The sequence below is a fragment of the Aethalodelphis obliquidens genome, unplaced genomic scaffold, assembly GCF_003676395.1.
Source record: "Aethalodelphis obliquidens isolate GAN/ISIS:26980383/991018 unplaced genomic scaffold, ASM367639v1 scaffold20, whole genome shotgun sequence".
Taxonomy (NCBI): Eukaryota; Metazoa; Chordata; class Mammalia; order Artiodactyla; family Delphinidae; genus Aethalodelphis; species Aethalodelphis obliquidens.
Window position 1 is genome coordinate 14878524 of NW_020837964.1, and position 23260 is coordinate 14901783.

General features: G+C 42.5%; 1 protein-coding gene and 1 long non-coding RNA gene across 2 annotated transcripts in view; both read right to left on the minus strand.

Moving 5' to 3' along the window:
* Positions 1-9421, minus strand: part of PMFBP1 (polyamine modulated factor 1 binding protein 1) — a 38300-nt gene extending 28879 nt beyond the window's left edge. Inside the window, exons 1-2 of the mRNA XM_027119919.1 lie at positions 9395-9421; positions 6184-6375 (exon numbers count right to left, since the gene is read on the minus strand). Coding sequence (XP_026975720.1) covers positions 6184-6375; positions 9395-9421 — 219 coding nt within the window. The remainder of the gene's footprint in view (positions 1-6183; positions 6376-9394) is intronic.
* Positions 9422-12852: 3431 nt separating this feature from the next.
* Positions 12853-23216, minus strand: LOC113627332 (uncharacterized). Its single transcript, XR_003435521.1, has 3 exons — positions 23113-23216; positions 15474-16275; positions 12853-12925 (listed from the first exon to the last, which is right to left on the minus strand). It is a non-coding gene; the product is annotated as an uncharacterized LOC113627332 (long non-coding RNA).
* Positions 23217-23260: the final 44 nt, after the last annotated feature.

Consider the following 23260-nt stretch of genomic DNA (forward strand, 5'->3'; position numbering starts at 1 on the left):
GGTGGGAATCTACAACAGGAACACTCCAGTGAGAGGTAATAGCAGGCGCTGAGGCCTGGAGGTGGGAGGTGCCTGGCGGTGTTTGAGAAGCCACTTTGTTCTGGCTGGAGCAGAGACAGTAAGCGGGAGAACGGTACCAGATGAGGTGAGAAAGGAAAGGGAGGTGAGGTCCCCTAGGACCATGTAGGCCTTTCTGAAAATTTTAACTTTTCCTTTTAGAGAGGTGAAAGGCCAGTGGAGTGTACTGAGCAGAGAAGTGATGTGATCTCCTGTAGATGTCACAAAGGACACACTGGCTGTTAGACTGAAAATGAACTGTAGGGAGCCAAAGATAGAAGCAGGGAGACCAGCGTGGAGGCTACTGCAAGAATCCAGGTGAGAAGTGACAGCGGCATGGACCAAGGGAGGAGTTGGGAGAGATGGCTGGATTTTAGATGTATATTTGAAAGTAGACTCCACAGGATTTGCTTCTGCGTTAGATGTGGGATGGTGGGAGATAATGGTCATACAAGGCAGGATAACTCCATGGTTTTGCTCTGAGTAACTGGAGAGATGGAGTGTTAAAGAGATTAATTCAGTAAGAGCTGGGACCCAAAAGAGAGAAAATCTTCTGTAGTGAGAGTGGGTGGAGACAGCACAGATAAGATCAGAGAGGCTGATCAGCCCAGTTCAGAGCCAGAAAGACAACAGCTGACTGTGTCAGTTCAATCTGAAAGAGAAAACAGAAAATGCACCACAATGGTCACCAGGCAAAAAAAATCCCAGGCAAAGACAAGCTGAACCCTTGGCCTGAGAGAATTCTTTCCTAGGCCAAACAAAGCTGAATTTTGTATTTACTCTGTGTAGCTACAATTGCCAACGTTTATAATAAATGTTTTTAGTTAAGTGCTTTCATTCTTTTCAAGATAAGAATTGTGCTATTCTTACAACTCATCTGTGAATGAGGTTCAGAGAGAAGGGACTTGGAAGCGGGGTGTGTGTGTGTGTGTGTGTGTGTCTGTGTGTGTGCTCAGGTGTGCATGCACAGAAACATATATGGGGGAGGTTCTCAAGAGCCCAAGTCCTCTGTCTATACAGGTAAACTGTGGGGTGGGGAGCTAATTGGAAAAAGACATGGTCGCGAATAAGTACTTAATGTGGGTAGAACTAAAGCAAAGGAGTGAACATCTGGTGTATGGTTACTGCAGAAGGGCTTATTTTAGTAAAGCTAATACCCAATAAAATCCTTACCAAATTTTGCTCCAATCCTGTTTCTCTTGGCTTTGTTGACAGTGACTTGATCTCTGAAAATTAAGAAACAGGATTCCTGGTCCTTCTAGTGCTTGTGTGCAAGTATTGATTTGGACCTGCCTCTCCACTGCTGGATGTGTATGACCCAGTTGAAAACTGACTAGTCTCCTCATTATATTCTATCTCTGCTTCCCCTTATTTCATTACCCAAAAGAATAAGAGAAATGCTCTTCTTTTAAAGAAGCCAAACTCTTTCCTTAGGGCTTCCCCTCCAAGTACATCATCTATACTTTAGTGTGTTCATAATTGTTCTTTGACTTTAAAGCCTCCTGTGGGTAAAGAATGTCCTTTCCTAGTATAAAGCTTAGTAACCTGGCAGTGATACTGGGGAACTGCTAATCATCTCTTCCTCAGAGGACATGTTAAAACTTCTGGGTTTAATTTTGGTTTGAGGTAATATAAGAGACCAACCAGATGATGAGAGTTCGCTAAAATCTTTCAGTACAAGGCAAAGGTAGTACCTGATCTAATTTGCCTGCTTATAAAGATCCAAGAACTGCTCATACCTGCAGAGAAACTAGAGTTTTCTTGGATGAGGATTAAACATTTGCACACTGTAGATACCTATGGGCTTAGGAATCAAATTTCAAAGACTTGGAGAAATGCCTAGACTTATCTGAGACCTATTAAATTTCTACTTATTTATCCTTAAGTATTCAAAAGATTATTTTCTTAATTCTACATGAATAGAAAATGACACACTATGGATTAAGCCTGAATTTCACTTACATTTGTACCAAAAAGCAGTGTCACAAAGGCATCAATGCATTTTCTACTGCTTCTTTGTCTTCTTTTTTAAAAAAGTTTTCTTTAGAGTGAAGACATAGATATTTTACTAGATTCTGCTTTGACCTTTAAACTGAGATCTGGAGAAAATGAGAAAGTTGGAAATAATCTCATGGAAGTAAGATCAGTTCCTAAAGTGGCCATCCAGGGTTGGACGTGATTCTGGAGGCCATCTGGTCTACCAGTGTTTCTCAGATAGATTTCTGTCCAGGCCTCAGTTGTCTTAAAAGATAGAGACTTGGCCACCTGTAGGAACTGTTGCCATATTTAGACTACTTTTCAGCCCTACTTATGGTCGAAGAGATTATAGCTACTGCTCCCTCCTTGCCTGTGTGGCCCCTTGATCACAGAAGAAAATTAATTGGCCTGGCACGATTCGTCTTTTGAAAACTCATGTTGGTTTCCACCCAATACTTTGTGCTTTTCAAGTTGATGCTAATTGATTGATGTTAAGTTCTATATTTTCCCTGATATTGAAGTTAAGCTGACAGGTCTATAATTACCGGGATTGTCCTTTTTCCCTTTTTAAAAAGATGAGCACTGCATTTACCCTTTTTCAGTCTACAGGGACTTTCTTTATCCCCTTGAGTTCTCAAAAATAATCGCTAGCAGCTATGTAATAACACCGGCCAATTCCTTAAGTACTCTTTATTTATTTATTTATTTTGGCTGCGTTGGGTCTTATTTTTTTTTTAACATCTTTATTGGAGTATAATTGCTTTACAATGGTGTGTTAGTTTCTGCTGTATAACAAAGTGAATCAGTTATACATATACATATGTTCCCATATCTCTTCCCTCTTGCGTCTCCTTCCCTCCCACCCTCCCTATCCCACCCCTCTAGGTGGTCACAAACCACCTAGCTGATCTCCCTGTGCTGTGCGGCTGCTTCTCTTCGAAGTATGTCATCAGGCCCTGCTGCTTTACCTAAAGCCGGCTTTTCAAAATACTTTTAAACCATTTTATTCTCTCTCCTAGTTTGCGCTGACTCTTTTGTTCAGGTTAGCATTGCTCTGAAAACTGAATCCCTGATAATTTTTATTTTTCTTCATTTAAGAGGAAAAGCCCCATCTTTTCCCAGTCATTGTCAGAACTTCTTTCCCTATTTTTGAGGTAGGAAGTGAGATATTTCCCATGTAAGCCTGGTTTAGCCTTATATCACTAGATAGGTTCACCTATTACTTTTTATATCTTCTACAAATTGCATTTCTTGTACTTTCTTATATTGGTAGAGTGTAGAACTGTGTGTTTCAGTGACATCCATTTCTTCTGGACACATCTTCATGGTTTAGACATTTTTCTTATCAGTGATCTCTATTTACCAGAGATTCACTTAAAAAAAAAAAACCCTCTTTATTTTGGAATAATTTTAGATTTACAGAAAAATTCCAAAAGTAGTACAGAATGTTCCCATATACTCTTCACTCACCTTCCCCTAATGTTAACATTTTACATAACCATGGTACATTTGTCCAACTAGGAAGTTAACATTGGTAAATTGCTATTACTTATACTACATAGTTTATTTGGATTTTATCAGTTCTTCTACTATTTTTTTTTCTGTTCCAGGAGCCAATCCTAGATCCCACATTGCATTTAGCAATTTCTCTTAAAGTTTTTTTATTCCCAATCATTCAAAATGATATCTTTGTGTGATAATTTCCATCGAGTGTATTAAATCTTTATATATTCAATGAATTACTTTTATCTGCAGAAATCAAATTTCTTACAGTTTTCTGTTAAAAATAATTCCTCAGTCCACTGCAAAGATGAGTTTGGCAATCCAAACTCTACTGAATATCAGGGTATTCTCTCCATGCCACCACCGGGGCCAAAGGAGCCTGGGAAACTGCTCTTTTTCTGGTTTCATCATCGTTTTACTATGATATCTCTGTTGTCCTTTTCTCCTTTCACTTTAATGGAGGCACTTTTGATACATGAGCAGGGTTGGGACTAGAGTGAGGCAAGTGATGTGCAAATTTAAAGGAGGCATTCAGTCTCAGGGTTGAGCAAGTACAGGGTGGGCACTTTTTGTACCCTAGGCACCTCACTTGGTTTCCCCTAGGCACAGCTCTCTCTGTTCGTGGGATCTGGAGCACAACGTATTCTTGATTTACAAGGTCACCTACCCTCTGCCTGCCACTCCTTTAGTTACACATAACATCTGATATAATATTTTGATTTTTTCACACAACTGTGTCCTGAACTATGACCTCCTGCTTATTTCTCCAGCTCCTTGTCAGATATTAGTCAAAATTTCAGAAAGTCTTGGGTTCCCCCTTTGTTCCCATATTATATTTCCTTGTGGAAGGCAGATCTTGCATGATTTTCTGAGTAGATGAGTGTTAAATCTGCATCTAATTGTGTATTTGTATTCGTAGTCTGCAATTTAAATCCTGCACTAAGTGCTGGGGAAAAAAGAGCATGTTTTAAAGCTTGCTTCAAGCTGTTCGACCTTCTTCTGGGCAATTAGAATAAAAATGTGACAATACCTTTCTCCCTCCAAGTTGCCAGGTACATTTATTTGCCACATGGCTTTCCCTGACTGGGGGAATAAATAAACTTGCAACAGCAATGGTGAAAATATCTTAAAATGTTGGAAGAAAATAAATTATGGTAATATTCTTCCTGGGATCCATTTAGGAAAACCAATGGATTTTTCTATATTTGTGACTTCCTACAGAAAGGACAGTAGTGCTCAGTAAGACAAGGTAGAATTATTTTGTTGTTAGCATTTTTAGGGCATTGCAGAGGAACAATTTGTAGTTCTTATAGGGAGGTGGTAAGTCCCGGGAGAACTCTAACAGACACAATTAAGAGAGACCAGGTCCTTGACTGCAAATGTTGAAGATGATGGTGATGGTTTACACAGCACCTAAGATGCTAACTTGGAGGTCTAACAACAGGTCTGTGCAACAAGTACCTGCCTTATGTTTGCCAAGGACTCAAGTCCCTAAGCAGAAATGAAGACTGCAAGTTAGGAGTTCTTGGCAACCCAAAGTGTTTACAGAGCTATGGGAAAATATCTCCCAGCTGGCTCCCCAGCTTGTGTGGAAAAATTTAGAGGCTGGCTTAAAGAGTTTAGAGCTAGAGTTTCCAAGGGAGAAAACCTCAGGGTGAAATGAAGTTGCCTCAGCTGATGAACTGCCTAGGCTATGGATAAGTATTAGTTCAAAATCACAGTCTCAAGAAAGATGATCATGCCAGGAGGTCCTCCTGTTCAGGACAGGTGTTGCTGACTATCTTGGCTCGGGCACCTCTGGAAGCAAGTCCTATGGCAAGGAACCAGACGTCAAGTAGCAGCTTATGTGGAAGGTGATTTTAGGAAACTCAGGTAGGGGGAGCGGGGAAATGAACAAGGCAGGGAAGGAAACTGTGAAAGGGTGTGTTACCAACCTAGTTAGCACTGTTGGGCAACTGATGCTGGGCCCCACTGAGGAACTCTGGGACAGAGCAAAGAGCATGCCTGGAGTTATCTCCAGTGAGATAGGGCAAGGGAGATAGGTTATTTAATCAACCATCTACCCATCAGTCATTGGTTGAGGGCTGCTTCTAGGGGTATTAACTCTTCTGTACTTCACCTTGTCCTATGATTGGGTTCTTGCTTCCAGAAGAAAAGCTTGTAGGCAGAGAGCTGCAGGTGTGGCAATAAAGAGCTCCTGCTGCACCGATAGGAAGTGACACCTTGGAGCAAGTGGGATGGTTGTTATTTTCATGGGTGATTTAGAAGTTTGTCTAAAATCCATTAAGAGATGCTACTCTCTTTATATAACTATGATCTGGTCTTTTCAGGGCAATGGGCCTCAGATGCTGCAAAGCCAGGTGTGAAAGGCCAGATAAGGAAAAGACAGAGGCTCAGATGTAGATGACCTTGGAGATAGCTAGATGGAAAAATTCTGAGGGCAGGGATGGCATTTGTGTGTGTGTGTGTGTGTGTGTGTGTGTGTGTGTGTGTGTTAGGGTGTGTGTGTTTAATTCTTTCTCATTGCTTGCTCAATAAATGCTCTTGAATGACCAGTGGAAGAACTTTCTATTATTGGTCCTGCCCAAGGGGGCAGAGGTGGAAGCGGAGGGGGCAGAGGTGGGAAACGGATGTTGAAGCCCTTACGTGGCCGCTGTCCATCATCTCCTCCTCCACACAGAGCTGAGTCTCCTGCAGGGTCTTCCCCTGTCTCTTGCAGACATCGTGTAGATTCTTGATGTCAGCTTGCAGGCTCAAGAGCTTGCTGTTCAGGCTGCTCACTTCTCTGTCTCTCTCCCCCGCCTCAGCAGTCAGAAAAACAAAAGCATCAATTATGAACTATCAAGAAAATGCTTCCTTTCATTCACTGGTTGACAGAGACTTTAAATTTGCTGGAAATTTGTCCATCAACCCTTAGCTGTCATTACTCATCCAGCGTAATGTTTACACAGTATCCATTTGTGAGGTGTCCGGGTGCTCTGCATTATTCAGACAATTACTTATTTACATTAATTAATCTTCATCCACTACTGTGGGTGCATCATAGACGCTTCCCCTGCTTTTCAAGAGAAAGTCAGTGCCTAGAATAATTTCAGGTACCTAGTGGACTGTCTATAAATATTAATGGCTCTGTCACTGATGAGATGAACATAGTGAGATGTCGAATGGACTTGTCAAGACTACTGTGAATCAGTGATGGAGTTGATGTGGCTTCTGAAAAGTCTCTTAACTTTCCCTTCTACCCACTAAACCGAAGACCTCCCTCACCTATAAACCTAGTGCTTTTCTTTGGAGACGTACACCAATGGGAATAAAAGTAAAATCCCTGGGCTGATTGCACAAGATCCCTGTCTTTGATTATGAGAGAAAAAGATTTGTTAATTACTGCTAGGTCAGATGGAAATTAGTGATCAAGATCAAAATAGAGAATGGGGAGCATAGCGGCTTGGGTGGGCTTGGGGGTGTACAGCTGTGGGAAGAGGGTGGGTGCCCTGTCATAGAGGACGCCACCTTCCACTCCCAGTGTTGTGGGTGACAACGGTGTAAAAAGAAATTAGCAAGAAGCCCTCTGTGAACCTGTCCAGTGCTTGAGTCCTATCACCGTGCAAACCTTTTGTAACGCTCTTGAGGGCAAGCACTACCACCTCCAAGTTTTAGATATTGGAACTGTGGCTGGTGCTTTTATAGTAGGTGCTTGCTTATGTTAAATTACCCAGAGCAGCCTCTTTGGTGAGGATTCATGGCATCTATTCAAGAAACACTCCCAAGAGAAATCAGCAAGGAGGTGGGGGAAGCAGGACAGGGAAGAGAAAGAAACCGAGCAAGGGCACAATTTCAGACAAAGTTTTGCGGGAGTGGCTTCAGCCTAATTCCACAGGAAACTCCGGAGTGTAAGTTACACCTCAGAGTCTGTCCTGCTTAGATGCAATGAAAGCTGGGCTGTCAGCCTCAGTATCAGCCAGTCAATGGCTAAGGGCTGCCTCATGGGACGTAAGCTCCCAAGGACTTCCAGCTTTCTGCTCTTATGAGCAAAGTGAACCCAAAAGCCCAAGGGCAATTCTTCTAAGAGAGTTGCAGGTGCAAAAGCACACAGAAGCCATGAGTGCACAGAAATGGCAAAGTGATCCAAGTGACAGTGTCCAAAGTCCCACAGGTGGTTAGCAGCAGAATGAGGAGAGCTCTGCTCTCCTGACCCTGCAGCCAGTGCTCTGCCACCATGTCCCACTGACTGCACTGGCTTCTTAAATATATGAGCTATATAACGCACACTCCTGGGGGAGCCGGAGACCTGATATGGACATCATAAATCAAGCCTACTGGACAGGTCAGTTTAAGAGACCTCTGCACAAGGCCGGGGAGGTGGGGTGGACAGAGAATAACCACGAGAATCCTACACGGCAATGTCAGAGTATTCGGAATTCAGAAGGTTTCCCAGAAGTGCCGCTGTCTCAGCTGATTTATGCCTTCATTTCCATTTAGTACCTGGATTTTTTTAAAACCACTTTACAGTTTAATTAGGTTAACGGTGTGGCTCTGTCATTAAAAGCATTTCATTATCTCAAAACTCTCCCTCTTCCTCTCTTGCTCCTGTCCCTTGTTCCCCACTTTCTGAAAAATAACAGTGCATGTCAACTGCCCCAAGCATGTAATTACCATTAAGACAATTACCAGGGACTCTCTTAAGAGAATATGTGTAGAGCAGCTAAAAAATGGTGTACCGACACTGTTCTCTAAATAGAAAACAAAATCCTTGACCTGACAAGGAGCAGCAGTTTGATTCTAGTGCTTTAAATCCCTTTTCTCATAACCGCCATACTGGGAATAGAGTATGGAGGCTCACGGGAGTGGGGTCCTTGGGATCCCCTCCCCCCTTGCCACAGGACTGTCTTTCGCATCTATGAGCAGATAAGGTGACAATACAATGCCTACTCTATGGAAGTGTCAAATGCCCTATACTCTTGCCTTGATGCTGAATATATGCATCCTAAGGCGAGGGCCATGTCACCAGATTGTTGCATATGTTGCACACTGAGGACTTATTAACAAAGTACCAGTGATATACAACTTGAGCCTCTCTATGTTAAAAGCTCAATGCCCTCTCTCTCAGGCCAATTAAAAGAAAGCCCACTCCTTCTAGTTTTAGATGTCCCCTGAGCAGTAGGCCTGCTAGCCCAATATTGTTGCACCACTAGGGTTTCAGAATTGGATCTTTAATGTAGATGATCTCATCTAATTTGGACATTAGCATTGACTCAGAGTCTCTGAGGCAATTTCTTTGAGGTTTGGAATAAATAATCCTTTCTTTGAGGATGCCCTAAACCAGTTGAATAACAAATGTATTTTGCTGGATGTCAAATGAAATTTGCTTTTGAAATCAGAACCTAACCATTCACTCCTGAAGGCCAAATTACACAAGGGTTTTTATTCATCAGAACAGAATGAAAACCCTGGGAGAGTAATAAGGTGATATCCATGAACCATGTATTACTTTTACTGTAGGTAGTTGTAAGAAGAGGCTGTGCTCACCTCAGAACTCCATAAAGGCAAGTGTTTCTGAGGTTCCAGTAAACTTAATTTCTTGCTAATATTGTGCACAGAGGTCACTGTACACTATTTCTAATCTTATGTACTTTATGAACACTAAATTCCAGGCAGATGCCTTTTGAGTATCAATATGCAGTAGGAATTGATTTAATCTGACATTTCATCATTCAAAGCTCTGTAACCAGTACTGGGGCATGAGAAGAACTGAGAGTCTAATGCTGACCCTCAGGCACCATCTGATCCTGTCCTAGATCTGAAGTCTTCAACAACGGCCGAAATCACAAGCCTCCACTGCTAGGTGAGTTTCACTTACATAAGCTGTGCACTTAGATACAGGCATTACCTCGACAATGTTGTGGGTGTGCTTCCAGACCACTGAGATAAAGCAAATATCATAGTAAATCAAGTCACACAAATTTTCTGGTTTCCCAGTGCATATAGAAGTTATGTTTTCACTATACTGTAGTCTATTAAGTTTGCAAAAGCATTATAGCTAAAAAATTACATACCTTAATTTAAAAATACTTTATTGCTAAAAAATGGTAACCATCATCTGAACCTTTAGTGAGTCGCAATCTTTTTGCAAAAGTAACATCAAAGATCACTGATTAACAACATTGTAAAGCAACTATACTCCAATAAAAATTTTAAAAAGGTCACTGATCAAAGATCACCATAACAAATATAATAATGAAAAAGTTTGAAATAGTGCAAGAATTACCAAAATGTGACACAGAGACACAAAGTGAGCAAATGCTATTGAAAATGGCGTCGATACATATATACACTACCAAACGTAAAATAGATAGCTAGTGGGAAGCAGCCGCATAGCACAGGGAGATCAGCTTGGTGCTCTGTGACCACCTAGAGGGGTGGGATAGGGAGGATGGGAGGCAGGGAGACGCAAGAGGGAAGAGATATGGGAACATATGTATATGTGTAACTGATTCGCTTTGTTATACAGCAGAAACTAACACACCATTGTAAAGCAATTATATTCCAATAAAGATGTTAAAAAAGAAAATGGTGTCGATAGACTTGCTCGACATAGGGTTGCCACAAACCTTCAATTTGTAAAAAGTGTAATATTTGTGGAGTGCAATAAAGTGAAGCTCAATACAACGATGTGTGCCTCTACCCAGTTTTGCTTATATGGGGGTGGAACCTGGTCACTCGATTTGAAGTCACGTGACATCTGCAGCAGCTACCAACCACAGGCAAAATGGTGAGTGCTGAGGCTACAGTTGCTACCAGACGCATGATAGTGATTGGAAAATAGGTTATTTACTGAAGCAAATTTTCTGTACTGATTAAAGGGTCTTTTTTCAAAGAGCATGCCTTCTTGAACATGTATTTCAAAAGCCAGGAAGAAATTTTGCTCTAGGCTTCAAAATACTGACAGATAGTCTCATGCTGCTTCTTGTGGGGAGCTGATCTTAAGCTGAAGCTTGTGATTCAGTAGCACTCTCAGGCCCTAGAAGCATTACCAAGATTCAAGATGGCAGCATTTCCCAGGATTTGGCACTTGAACAAGAAAGCTTGGTGGCACTTTCGAGAGTAATACTGGAGTCCACCAACAATACCATAAAATTCATCATCTTTGGGAAATTACCTTTGTGAGGATAAGGACAAGTCTTCAATAAACAATGGAAAACCACCTTTAGCCACGACTACCATTCAAAACATATCAGTTTCTAGTGAGACTTATGTTTTAAAAAGCAGGAAATCTGGGCTTCCCTCGTGGTGCAGTGGTTAAGAATCTGCCTGCCACTTCTAGGGGACACGGGTTCTATCCGTGGTCCAGGAAGATCCCACATGCCGTGGAGCAGCTGAGCCCGAGCACCCCAACTACTGAGCCTGTGCTCTGGAGCCCGCGAGCCACAACTACTGAAGCCTGTGTGCCTACAGCCCGTGCTCCGCAACAAGAGAAGCCACGACAGTGAGAAGCCCGTGCACTGAAACGAAGAGTAGCCCCCTCTCACCGCAACTAGAGAAAGCCCATGCACAGAAACGAAGACCCAACGCAGCCCAAAATAAATAAATAAATTTAAAAAAAGAAAAAGCAGGAAATCTTTTGTTCTACCAACAATTTTAGTTTTTAAATTTATTTATTTTTAACATCTTTATTGGAGTATAATTGCTTTACAATGGTGTGTTAGTTTCTGCTGTATAACAAAGTGAATCAGTTACACATATACATATGTTCCCATATCTCTTCCCTCTTGTGTCTCCCTCCCTCCCACCCTCCCTATCCCACCCCTCTAGGTGGTCACAGAGCACCAAGCTGATCTCCCTGTGCTATGTGGCTGCTTCCCACTAGCTATCTATTTTACATTAAAAGCAGGAAATCTTAAAAATTAACATTGCTACAGGAAGTTTTACAGTTTACTTGTTTAATAAGAGTTTAAAATTATCTACAGTAAATTCAAACATTCTTATTGATATTACTAACTTGATTCCTGAGCTTGCTTTTCCATCTATAAAAACATTACAGGGCTTCCCTGGTGGCGCAGTGGTTGAGAGTCCACCTGCCAATGCAGGGGACGTGGGTTCGTGCCCTGGTCCGGGAAGATCCCACATGCCGCAGAGAGGCTGGGCCCGTGAGCCATGGCCGCTGAGCCTGCGCGTCCGGAGCCTGTGCTCCACAACGGGAGAGGCCGCAACAGTGAGAGGCCCACATACCGCCAAAAAAAAAAAAAAAAAATTACAGTTTTTGTTTACTTGTGATGGGAATTAATGGGCACTTACATGAGGTTTTGCCTGTGAGCAAAAATTTTGGAGCCAATTATGTTCATATAGTGAAGACTGAGTATATTTCATTGTGTTCTAAATTCTTTAAAAATTGGCACACTGTACAAAGTATATGGCTTAGGATACACATGGCATATGGCAGGTGGTCCACCACCTTTGGAAGATGGGCCAATTCTTGTTGGTACTTGGGCAACTGCCACATACTTTTCTCCATCATATCATATCCTTGGAGAAATTATTTCACTAGAAAGTAACCTCCACAAGAACAGGGATCTTTGTCGATTTTGTCCACTGATTTATCCCCAGGCCCTAGAACAATGCCTGGCACAGCGAAGGTGCCCCAGAGATATCAGCTGAATAAAGAAATGCCCTTCTAGAAAATCCATACCAGATCCTCGTTCCCTGCAGAACTTTCAGTGAATCCTCAATGGCTCCCACTAGTAATCCAGCAGGAAAGGAGCTGAAACACCTCTTTTAGAAGCTGCTGACCTCTTGGTAGGAGGTCTGTTAAAAAGCATATGTCATGTGGGACAACCCTATACTAACCAAAACATCCCCTTTAAGTCCTTTCTGGAACAAGTCAGGGAATACATAAACACAGTTTGACCAAAATAATAGAGTCATCAGAGCACTCCGTTTCCATATCATTCCAGATAAAGAGAAAATGTCGGCAACAATATTTAATAAGTGCTTAAGCCCCAAGCACTGGCGTTTTACATGCAGTATCTTACTTAATCCTCACAGCAAGCCTTTGAAATAGGTGCTCATTATTCATATTTTCTAGGTAAGGCAAAGGAAGCTCAGAGAGGGTAAGTAACATGCCCAATATCACACCGCTATTAGATATGGACCCAGACTCACCTAGCTCAAGTCTGGGCTTTTAAATGTCATGCTTTGCTGTCCACCTCTGTCTGTGACATTTTGGGATGTTGTTATTGGAATTTTGAATCATGAAACTGGAAAAGATGTCCCTTGTAGCAAAGTTTCAACTCTACGTACATAGAGGAGTGAGGATGCTTACCTCATCTTTCATTTGCTGGGTACCTCTCAATTCTCCTTTAAGCTTTAGCATTTCCTGAGCTTTGTTATAAACCTGAAAAAGTCCAAGAATTTAAGATGGAAAAAGCATAAATGAGTCTGGCCCTTTAAAGATTTTCCCACCTGGATGTGTGCTCTGAGCAGGGAGTTTGGAAAAATTTCCGAACTGTTAGCAATACCTACTTGCCTACCCATCTGTTGTGTTTTCAAAAGTGTGTTAAAGCCTTTGCTAGGAAGACAGGACCGTGGTTTTACATCTTTTCCAAAAAATCACCACTTGGTAGGCTAAATAGTTTCTGAACACATCTTTCTTGGAAAGTAAAAGGGCTGAAATGATTTTACTTTCTAGATTTCTAAGTATTCAGTGGCTCAAATATAGTTAACTACTAATTATGAATCAAATGGGATGTGCACACCAACTTCATTCTCATGATAACCCTGGTAGGTAGATACTATTACTGTCCCCATTTTACAGAGGAGGAAACTGAAGTCCAGAGAGGCTAAGTGACTTACCCAAGGCCAGGGAGGCTCTCTTACTACTCCATGGGGAGCTTCCCTTCCATAATTTCTAACTATTAATTTGGAAATATATGATAATGTGATTTTTTTGCAGCATCAAGTTACTGTAATGTTGGTGCTTGTAAAGTTAGGAAACTTGTAAAGTGCTGAGAATTATCTAAATAAAAAGCCTCAAAGAAAACCAAAGATTTGTGCACATGTATGTGTGTAAGTATAGGATGACGCATTTGAAGTCATAATGCACTGCACTTATTAAAACAATCTAATTCATTATGTTTTAAACTCTAAGACCAGAGGAAATTTCCACCAAGCACTTACCTGCAGAATAGTTCCAAGAATGAGAAGCTATCAAAATACTCATTCTTTGTAGTGAACCACATCCCTAATGTAAGCCAAGAGGAAGCAAGATTGCTGGTGAGAATTTGGAATGTTTTATGGGGTTGTATTCTGATCTGCTGCATTGTTTACCCTCTTATGTCTTCATGCAGAGAGATGCATCATGGGAATGGTGATGTAGCTTGGGCTTACCCAGTAGGGAGAGGCTAGGTGATGTTGCAGTAACAAACAATCCACAAATCTCAGGGACTTAAAACCATGAAGGTTTATTTTTCATTTGTGCTGCACGTCGTTTATGAGTCAGCTGGGGCTCTGCTCTTTATTGTCCTCAGCTAGTAGAACCTCTGTCATCTAGCATGTTGCCTGTTGCCATCCCAGCAGGAAGGGAACTAGGTGAATCACATACAGGTTCTTAAAGTAGAAGTGACACACTTCACTTCTGCTCACATTTCATTGGCCAAAACAAGTCATATGGCTACGCCTACATTCTTCCTTTACCCCCAAGAGGAAATATTGGTGAATGTTACAAATCATTTCCATGCAAGGTGTCTTAGCTGGTTGGGCTGCTGCAACAAAATATCACAGACTGCATGTCTTATAAACAACAGAAAAAATTTTGTCTCACAGTTCTGGAGGTTGAGAGGTTCACGATTAAGGTGCCAGCAGATTAGGTGTTTGGTGAGGACCCACTTCAGAGATGGCTGTTTCTTTTTTTGCTGTAAATTCACATGGTGAAAGGGATAAGGGAGAACTCTGGGGTCTCTTTTATAAGGGCATTAATCTCTTTCATGACAGCTTCATCCACATGACCTAAGCACCTCCCAAAGACCCGACCTTCTAACACTATCACCTTGGCGGTTAGGATTTCAACACATGAATTTTGAGGGGACGCAAACATTTACTCTACGGTGTTAGGCAAATGAGAAGATTAAAAATAGCATGGCCTAAAAGAACACTGAATAGGTCTCTAGGCCAGTAAACTGCTAATCCTGACCCAGCACCTAGGTCAAGGAGTAGCCTTTGGAAAGGCACTCACCTCTCCAAGCCTTTGTTTCTCCCTCTGTAAACTGAGGAGCTGTACTAAATGACTGTTTTCTTTCTTAGCTCTAAAGTTTACTGGTTCAGGTTCTACCTTGATGGACATTCTTCTTTAATAGGAATCGTGAACTTAACCCAAGCATCACACAAAAGTTGGAATGGAGTAAACATATCCTTGAGAATAATATTCCTCTAGAGGTAGACTTACTGGATAGTCAGGAAATGATTCTTAAATCAAATAAAATTTTGTCTCAAAGACAGAAAAATGATTGTCTAACTTGTGCTGGTTTCTTCTACTATGGAGTTACACAGCTATCGTTGCAAGGGCCAAGAGCATTTGGGAGGAAAAGTGGCAGGCACAGGCTCTCACATTTGCATGAAAATATACTTACTAAGTAAAATAAGTCAGAGGAAAAATAGAGAGCTGAACTGTGTTCCATGAAGGAGACATGGGAATCCTGTGAGTCATTAATAGCAGCAGTAGGCAATTTGGAAGTGTTTATGATGAAAAAAAGGGAAAAAAAGGGAAGGGTTATATGATAAATTTTCGAAGCATTTGACAGTAATGTTTGCCAGATGGATAAGGAAGAGTGCTTTGAGGGAGCCTTCATAAAATGAACACGGGAACCTTCACAATGCCCTCTGAGGAGTGTGGCTGGACAAATATTTTGTAGAGGAGAGAACTCATCACAGAGGGAGAGGCCCCCTACCTGATCAATGGATACTGATCTCTGGGCCCAGGACGTCAATGTCTTCTCTCTTCTTAAACTGATTCTACATCTTCTGTGCTGCTATCTCCTGCATCACTGTTGAGACCTTCACATCCTCGTGCCTCATCTCCTCCACCAGCATCTCCAATTCTGTTGCAACTGCCCAGGGAACTACTCTTTTTGTATTCGAAAGTTCTGCCATCTGCCTTTCTAGCAGGCTTTTTCTTGGTGACAGTTGTGAGCAGGAAAAAAAAAAAAAAAACTGTAGTGAAAACAAAAACTTGGTCAGGGTGATGTCATGTGTCATATCACAAAACATAGTGATGTTTTGTGCCCCTGAAGTTGGCCTCAGCCCCCACGTAGAGCACTTTACAGATTCCCGAGAAACACCTAACACTGCATCTCACATGGGTGACTAGTGTAGCAGGTATGAACTCAGGTGTGCAAAGAAAAGGTAACTATTTTTCTATTACTCAACCTCTTTGTTAAACCCCATTTCCCCCAAATGGCAGAAAACAGAATCTTAGTTATTTCTGAGAAAACTCCATCATTTTTAGGTTAAAAATGAAGCAGTTCATGATTCCTTCCACCTATTTAGGTCTCTCCAGAGTGTGCCTCATTTCTGAGGTCCTAGGATGCAACCTGGCATCAGGAGTGGCTCCTGGTCCATGGTCATGGGCATCTCTCCCAGCTGAAGTGTGCTGAGATGTCTGTGTCCTGGTCATCAGGCTGCATAGATTACATCTTTGTCTTACTGTAGGCTTTGGGTCTTCTGGCCCTTTTTCATCCCCTGACGAAGCTCCTAATGCAGAAGGAGAGAGAGAGAGACACACACACGTGAGATTTGTCTCAGGCCCTCTCCTCTTGGACCTGCTCTACCATCATTGTACCTACCATCATTTCCACCATTCTCTAGAAAGGTGTTGAGAGGAAGGGGATAGGATCTTAAGATTCTGTTTACTTCTCTGTCCCCCATTCCTGGTATTTGTCAAAAGCCCTTTCTGCCCCTGGATTGCTAAACCTACCTGGGGTCCTATTGTTTTCCCCATTTGTGCCCATTTCATTGATTTCACCAGGGTCAAATTCTCTTATTTATGTTCAAATTCTCTTCTTCCTCTTTTTTTTCCTTTCTTTCTTTTATTTTTGGCTGTGTTGGGTCTTCGTTGCTGCACGTGGGCTTTCTCTAGTTGCGGCGAGTGGGGGCTACTCTTTTTTTTTTTTTTTTTTTTTGCGGTATGCGGGCCTCTCACTGTTGTGGCCTCTCCCGTTGCAGCGCACAGGCTCCGGACGCGCAGGCTCAGTGGCCACGGCTCAGGGGCCCAGCCGCTCCGCGGCATGTGGGATCTTCCCGGACCGGGGCACGAACCCGTGTCCTTTAGCATCGGCAGGCAGACTCTCAACCACTGCACCACCAGGGAAGCCCTGGGGGCTACTCTTTGTTGTGGTGCAGGCTTCTCACTGTGGTGGCTTCTCTTGCTGCGGAGCATGGGCTCTAGGCGTGCGGGCTTCAGTAGCTGTGGCACGCAGGCTCAGGAGTTGTGGTTCGCGGGCTGTAGAGCGCAGGCTCAGTAGTTGTGGAGCATGGGCTTAGTTGCTCTGTGGCATGTGAGACCTTCCCCGACCAGGGATTGAACCCATGCCCCCCGTATTGGCAGGCGGATTCTTAACCACCGTGCCACCAGGGAAGTCCCTCCCTCCCCTTTCTTAACTCAGAGAGACTTTGTTTATTTGTGGGGGAAGAAGGAAAAAAGTACAAGTGAACAGTTCAGTGAAACACAGGTTGAACAGGGGCAGGATGGGAAACACATGTTAGTACTTCATACACCATCTACCTTCATTAGGTTACACAAACGCCATCATCACAGATTACTGATGCTAGCTCTCTCCCCAAGGAACTGGTAACTGCTTGGGTATATGGAGGGACTACTGGCCTTAAAGCCACACCATCTGTTCCTTTTCCTTCATGACCTAGACGGAAGAATATCAAGGACCTATTTTTCTCATCTAAAACATGTTTCTATGTTTTCACAGAAAGAGATGCTATTTAGTTTAAAGTTAAAGCTATCCTTGGGGATTTATCAAAATAACAGGTTTACTTACACTTAGCCATGAGTCTTTCTTTACTTTTGCTAGGTTTTAAATTTTTCTCCAATGTTCTATCTCCTACCAATGAGAAAAGGGTGATGAGTCCTAGGGGTCTTAATTATTGAAATGATGAAAGGATGTTCAATGTTTCTTCCATTTAAAAATATGTGAACACCATGAATTGACAGGGTGCTCCTTGTACAATAAATTACTTCTGCCAAGAATGCATGGACAGAGCCATACTGTGTGAAGGCCTGGCATGAACAGTCTACTTCTTTGGATCCAAATCCAGTTCAAAAAGAAAGAAGTCCCTGGTCATGTAGCGCATATCTGATGGGGGAGGTGGTAGAAGGGGATGGTTTTGCCAGGGTTACTAACTGGGTCATAGTTCAACCCCAGGACTGAGGCTTTTCTGGAGAGGAAGCAGGGCCCGTTGGGTCTTCCTAAAGGAGACTTTGGAATGGCAGAAGAAATAAGTGTCTAGAAGGAACATGAGAAGGGGTCCCAGGATTTATCAGACTCACTGCTGCAGGTGAAAATCTCTCCCCATGGCTATCTCTTTTGGTACTTTTCACAGAGGCTGTCAGTTGCGTGTTCCAATATCCATACTTTTAATCGTTCATGTAACAGAACCATAATTTTATTGGGGTGTCTATGTACTTATCCAAAAGACTACCTATCCCAGCCTCTCTGGTAGCCAGGTATGGCTATATGTCTAAGTTTTGGCCAGTAAGATGTAAGAGGAAATATTGTGGGAACTTCCTGGAAATGCTAAAGAGTAATGTGCCGTTCTTTGTTCTTTCCTCCTTCCCGATTGTTTGAAATGCTGATTTAGTGGCTGGTGCTCCAGCAACCATTTGGAACATGATGTAGTGCTCATAGAGGTAGAACCTAGGTCTCTGATGGTATGGAACCACCATGCCAGCCCTGGAGAGAGAGAGCAATTTCTTACATATTTGTTTGTTTGTTTTTTTACTTACTTCCACACCACGTGGCATGAGGGATTCCCCCACCAGGGATCGAACCTGTGCCCCCTGCAGTGGAATTGTGGAGTTCTAACCACTGGATGGCCAGGGAATTCCCCAGAGAGAGCAATTTCTATCATAAGTGACTTCTATCTTAAGTCACTGTTTTGGATTTTCTCTGTTTTATGCAGCTAGATCTAATGCAAAGGGATAAAGTACCCTTAATTATAGTCCTCTCCAAGAGACCTCTTTACAATTCACTCTTCATTTCTAGGACCTCCACTAGCTGCTTCTACTATAGGTTCTGGAACCCCTGTTTCATTGTGGACCAACTCTTTGATCCTACAAACATTTTTCTCAAATGTTCCTTTCTCTCCCTTGATTTGACTTCGTTTTCTCTTGATACATCAGCTCATTGCATTCACTCCTTCTCTTTCTCCACTTGAGGTATGGAGTAGCGTGATTCAGCGTAGGGAAGGGAGCAACATACTTAGCCCTCCTACTGCCACCATCATTATTCCCATGCCATTTAGTAAAATTTCCTCTTTTGAAGTACACACTCCATTTCATCTTGGTTGCCATTAGGATCAACCGACATACTGAGAACTCTCCCACCTGATTTCTCAGTATCTTTCTTTTTTTAAAAATGAGGTATCTGTCTCTCTGTCCAAAAAGCATACACTTTCAAGACCCAACTCAATAGCCATTTCTGTCATCTTCCTTCCAACCACATGTGCTAATTAACACTTGTGTGGCAGCTACTATATGTAAGGTACTGTTCTAAACATAAAAGAACAATAATCCTCACAGCAGCCTCGCCAGGTAGGTAACCCCTCAGACTCCTATGGCACTTTATCTATTCACCTTTTAAAACAACACAATCTGCCTTTATTATGGTTTTTTGTGATTTGCTTTGTCTCTACAAAGGTAGCAATGGTTGACTCTGGTGAAAAAACAGGAACATACAGACCTTTCTGAAATAATACTAGATTTCCAGAGAAGTTGCAAACATAGTACAGAGAGCTCCTATATACCCTTTCCTCAACTTCCCCAGTGTTAGCATCTTACACCCTATCAGTATGTCTTATTACCAATGATATTGACCTTGGTCACTTGGTCATGCTGGTGTCTACTATTTTCCCCGTTATAATTAATAAAAAATTTCATAGAATCTGCTTCTTGAGTTACCCTCTGCTGCCTTCTTCCTGATACTATGCAATAAGACTGTTATCCTGAGAAAGGATTTTCCAAATTCCTTTACCTTCTCTCCCCATGTTAGCCCCCTCCACCTTCTTGCAGTTTTCAAAGGGTTCAGTGGAAAAGCAAAGGCTTTTTGGAGATGCTACGATCAATAGGCATTTGCCTGGGTGCCTGCTCTCCAGCAGGAGAGGGGTTAAATTCTTTGGGATAACTTCAGCACTGAACTGCCAAGTCTCTTAGGTTCAGCTCAGCAATCAAACTGCATAACCTAATAGAGCCCCTGGTGCTTCGGGAAACACAAGACACTGATTTATATTTTAATATCAGTAATTTCCACAAGAGCAACATTTCTGAGTGTCATTTTACAATTTCTGTCAAATGCCAGTTCAGTTTTTCTTAATTCTGTTTATTGCGTCTGAATTTGCAACCTCATCGGCAATGCAGATTCTTAGCTCCCAGGAGAGAAAATTTCCATCTTTTTCTGGAATGGGAGGGATGGGGATAGGGGCAGAAATAGGCCTGTAAAATAATTGGAAATGTAAATAAAGTACTGTTTATTAAGAATGGTACTTTTAGTTAAAAAAAGGGAGGACAAACTTTGCAAAAAACGTGACAAAAGAAGTGTTTGGGATCCAAACTGGACTCTTCCCTCCCAGAGTGGAGAACTGTTCTATACACTGAAAAACTGAGAAAAGGGAGCCAGTGTGGGGAATACTTGGCACGTTTGCTGTGAGATCGTTGCTCTGGCCATTAGCACTACAGCAGATTGTAAAGGGCTTTGGGATCCTTAAGGATCAAAGGTGCATGGCTGCATAAAAGCCAGATGTTGCCATTAGGAAGAAGGTGCCTGGTTCTCTCCTGTATTCTTTGAGCATCTAATAAAAGTAAGAACAAAGCTGGTGTTGTTGGCACCAAACCACACCTAGTCAGCGTGCTCCAGGCTAGGCGGGTTTCCTGAGGCCGCTGGCTGCAGATGTGTGCCCTTGCAGACCCAGTATCATCCCCTAGTTCCTTGCGGGCCTGCAGCAGGCCTGCAGCTTGCGGGCCTGCAGCTCCAGTTTCTGCGTTGGTCCTTTTCCTGGACAGGTCGTGGGCAACCTCCTGGAATAGCTCAACCTAACGCTCTTCTTTGAAGTCTGAAATTTAGCTTCAGCTAGAGAGTACCTCTCCTTTGGTTATAACATACAGCCATCCACGAGTCAGAAGTGAGGACCCTGTAATCGGTGAAGCTTCTCGTGTGACTACTCAGGGCCTTTCCCAAATGGGGGTGTCATTAGTCTCTGTAAGCCTTCTTTTCTTCAAAGTCACAAGCCCCTGGGTCTCAGTGAGCCCAAAGCCAGTTGCTCTGCCTCTGGTTGCCATTAAGACCTCGTGATTTTCACCAGCATCCTTCAGCTTCACACACTCTAAATCCAACATCATGTCTCATTGCCAAACCACTGGCAGAAGCCGTGTTGAGTTTCTCAGTGGAGCTATCGACCACATTGACTGAAGCCGCAGCAACTTGTTTCTCTCCGTCCAAAAGGGTAAAAATAACAGGAACAAGTTGTCGGAAATGAAATTTCAATTCATCCACGCCCTTTCTACACTTCTGCTGCGACTCCCAAGCAGGGATCAATAGTGTTTAGACAGCCAAGGAGATTTTTTCCCCTCTTAAAGCACCAGATCAATAGTAAAAAAAAAAAAAAAAAATCCTCCAGCCCTCTGTATGGGTTGTAGTAAATGTGAACAAATCAGAGGCCTTCGGCTAAACGGATTGACTGAAGGCAGCAGCAGTCCAAGGCTTTGTAACTAAGGGTGCATCAACTGCACAGGTGGCAGTGAGGGAGGAGAGCCGCCAGGCCCCGTGAACCCCGGCGCTCCCTCAGTTCCGATCACAAAGAGGCTTCAAAGGGAATTTCTGTCCACCAGATGAAGGGAAAAATAAAAAGATTACTGTGCATTGCAGCATGTAGGCGTGACTTTAAAAAAAATTAGGAATTGTCAGGACCATTCATGGAAGTGCATTTTATTTGAAGACAGCTTGGGCTGTGGGGTACTCCACACTTCCTCTCCATTTTGTCTTTGCTTTTTTAATTTTACTTTTTTTAAAAATTAAAGTTTTTGGCTATCTATGGCTTTTCCTCATTGCTTCACAAGTTTCCTTCCCACAGTGCTGTCCAGCTCTCAAACATCTTTTCCCCAGGAAGATTCTGAATACTGCTTTTCTGGGTTGCCTTCATGTTCATTTCTCTGACTCACCTGGGTTCCTCATTGCCATCACTGATGTTCTCTGTGGCCCGCTCTCTCTCCTCCCCTTAATCCCACTATTCATATGAGGGAGAAATTGTGTCAAAGCTCAATTCTGATTTTCCTCAAATGATTTACCCAGGAGCAACCTTCTACCCCCATTATAAAAATTTCTGTATTTTATTACATCCCTTTTTTTTCTGCCATAGATAAATAATACAGTGTGCAGATATTTACGTGGATAGTCTAGGCATTAGACTGACTTCCATATTTGGTCTTTCTGTTTCAAGAAGGAGGGAACTGATGGACTGTAGTCCTAATTATGGTGTGAGAAGCTGAAGACTTCTGAGATGGATTGTCACAACTCAGTTCCTTAATTTCACTTGGAAAAGCCAACCCAAGGGCTCAAAAGACTATCACATAGCTGGTGCTACTTTGTGGGATTAAAAAATTATTCAGGGGCTTCCCTGGTGGCGCAGTGGTTGAGGGTCCGCCTGCTGATGCAGGGGACACAGGTTCGTGCCCCGGTCCAGGAAGATCCCACATGCCGTGGAGCGGCTGGGCCCGTGAGCCATGGCCGCTGAGCCTGCACGTCTGGAGCCTGTGCTCCGCAACGGGAGAGGCCACAGAAGTGAGAGGCCCGTATACCGCAAAAAAAAAAAAAATTATTCAGGTTGCAAAACCCGAAGATGAACTGCCATGAACATGTGAATGTCGGCCTTTATTATAAAAGACTTGTTATTCTTATCAATGATTATCATGCTAACTTCTGTAATGAATTAAGATTCTATTTGAAATAAAGCACTGGCTATACACACTAACAAACGCAGTAAGGTAGATAGCTAGTGGGAAGCAGCCGCATGGCACAGGGATATTGGCTCGGTGCTTTGTGACAGCTTGGAGGGGTGGGATGGGGAGGGTGGGAGGGAGGGAGACGCAACAGGGAAGACATATGGGAACATATGTTTATGTATGACTGATTCACTTTGTTATAAAGCAGAAACTAACACACCATTGTAAAGCAATTATACCCCAATAAAGATGTTAAAAAAAAAAAAAATGATAGCATGTCAACATATACTAGCTTAGATAATATAATTTTTGTGGTAAGTTTAGTTAAATAAATGTTTGTAGTCAGAGATAAAAGAAATGATTCTTACCGATTATGCTATAAACAGAAGCTTTTCTTGGAGTCACTTCCTGCCTCTTATGTGCCCATACTGTAAACCAGACCTGTTCTCCTTAACAGTCACTGGCATATCTGAAAGGTATTTTAGGAGAAGAGAGATACACCTCAGTCACTTTAAA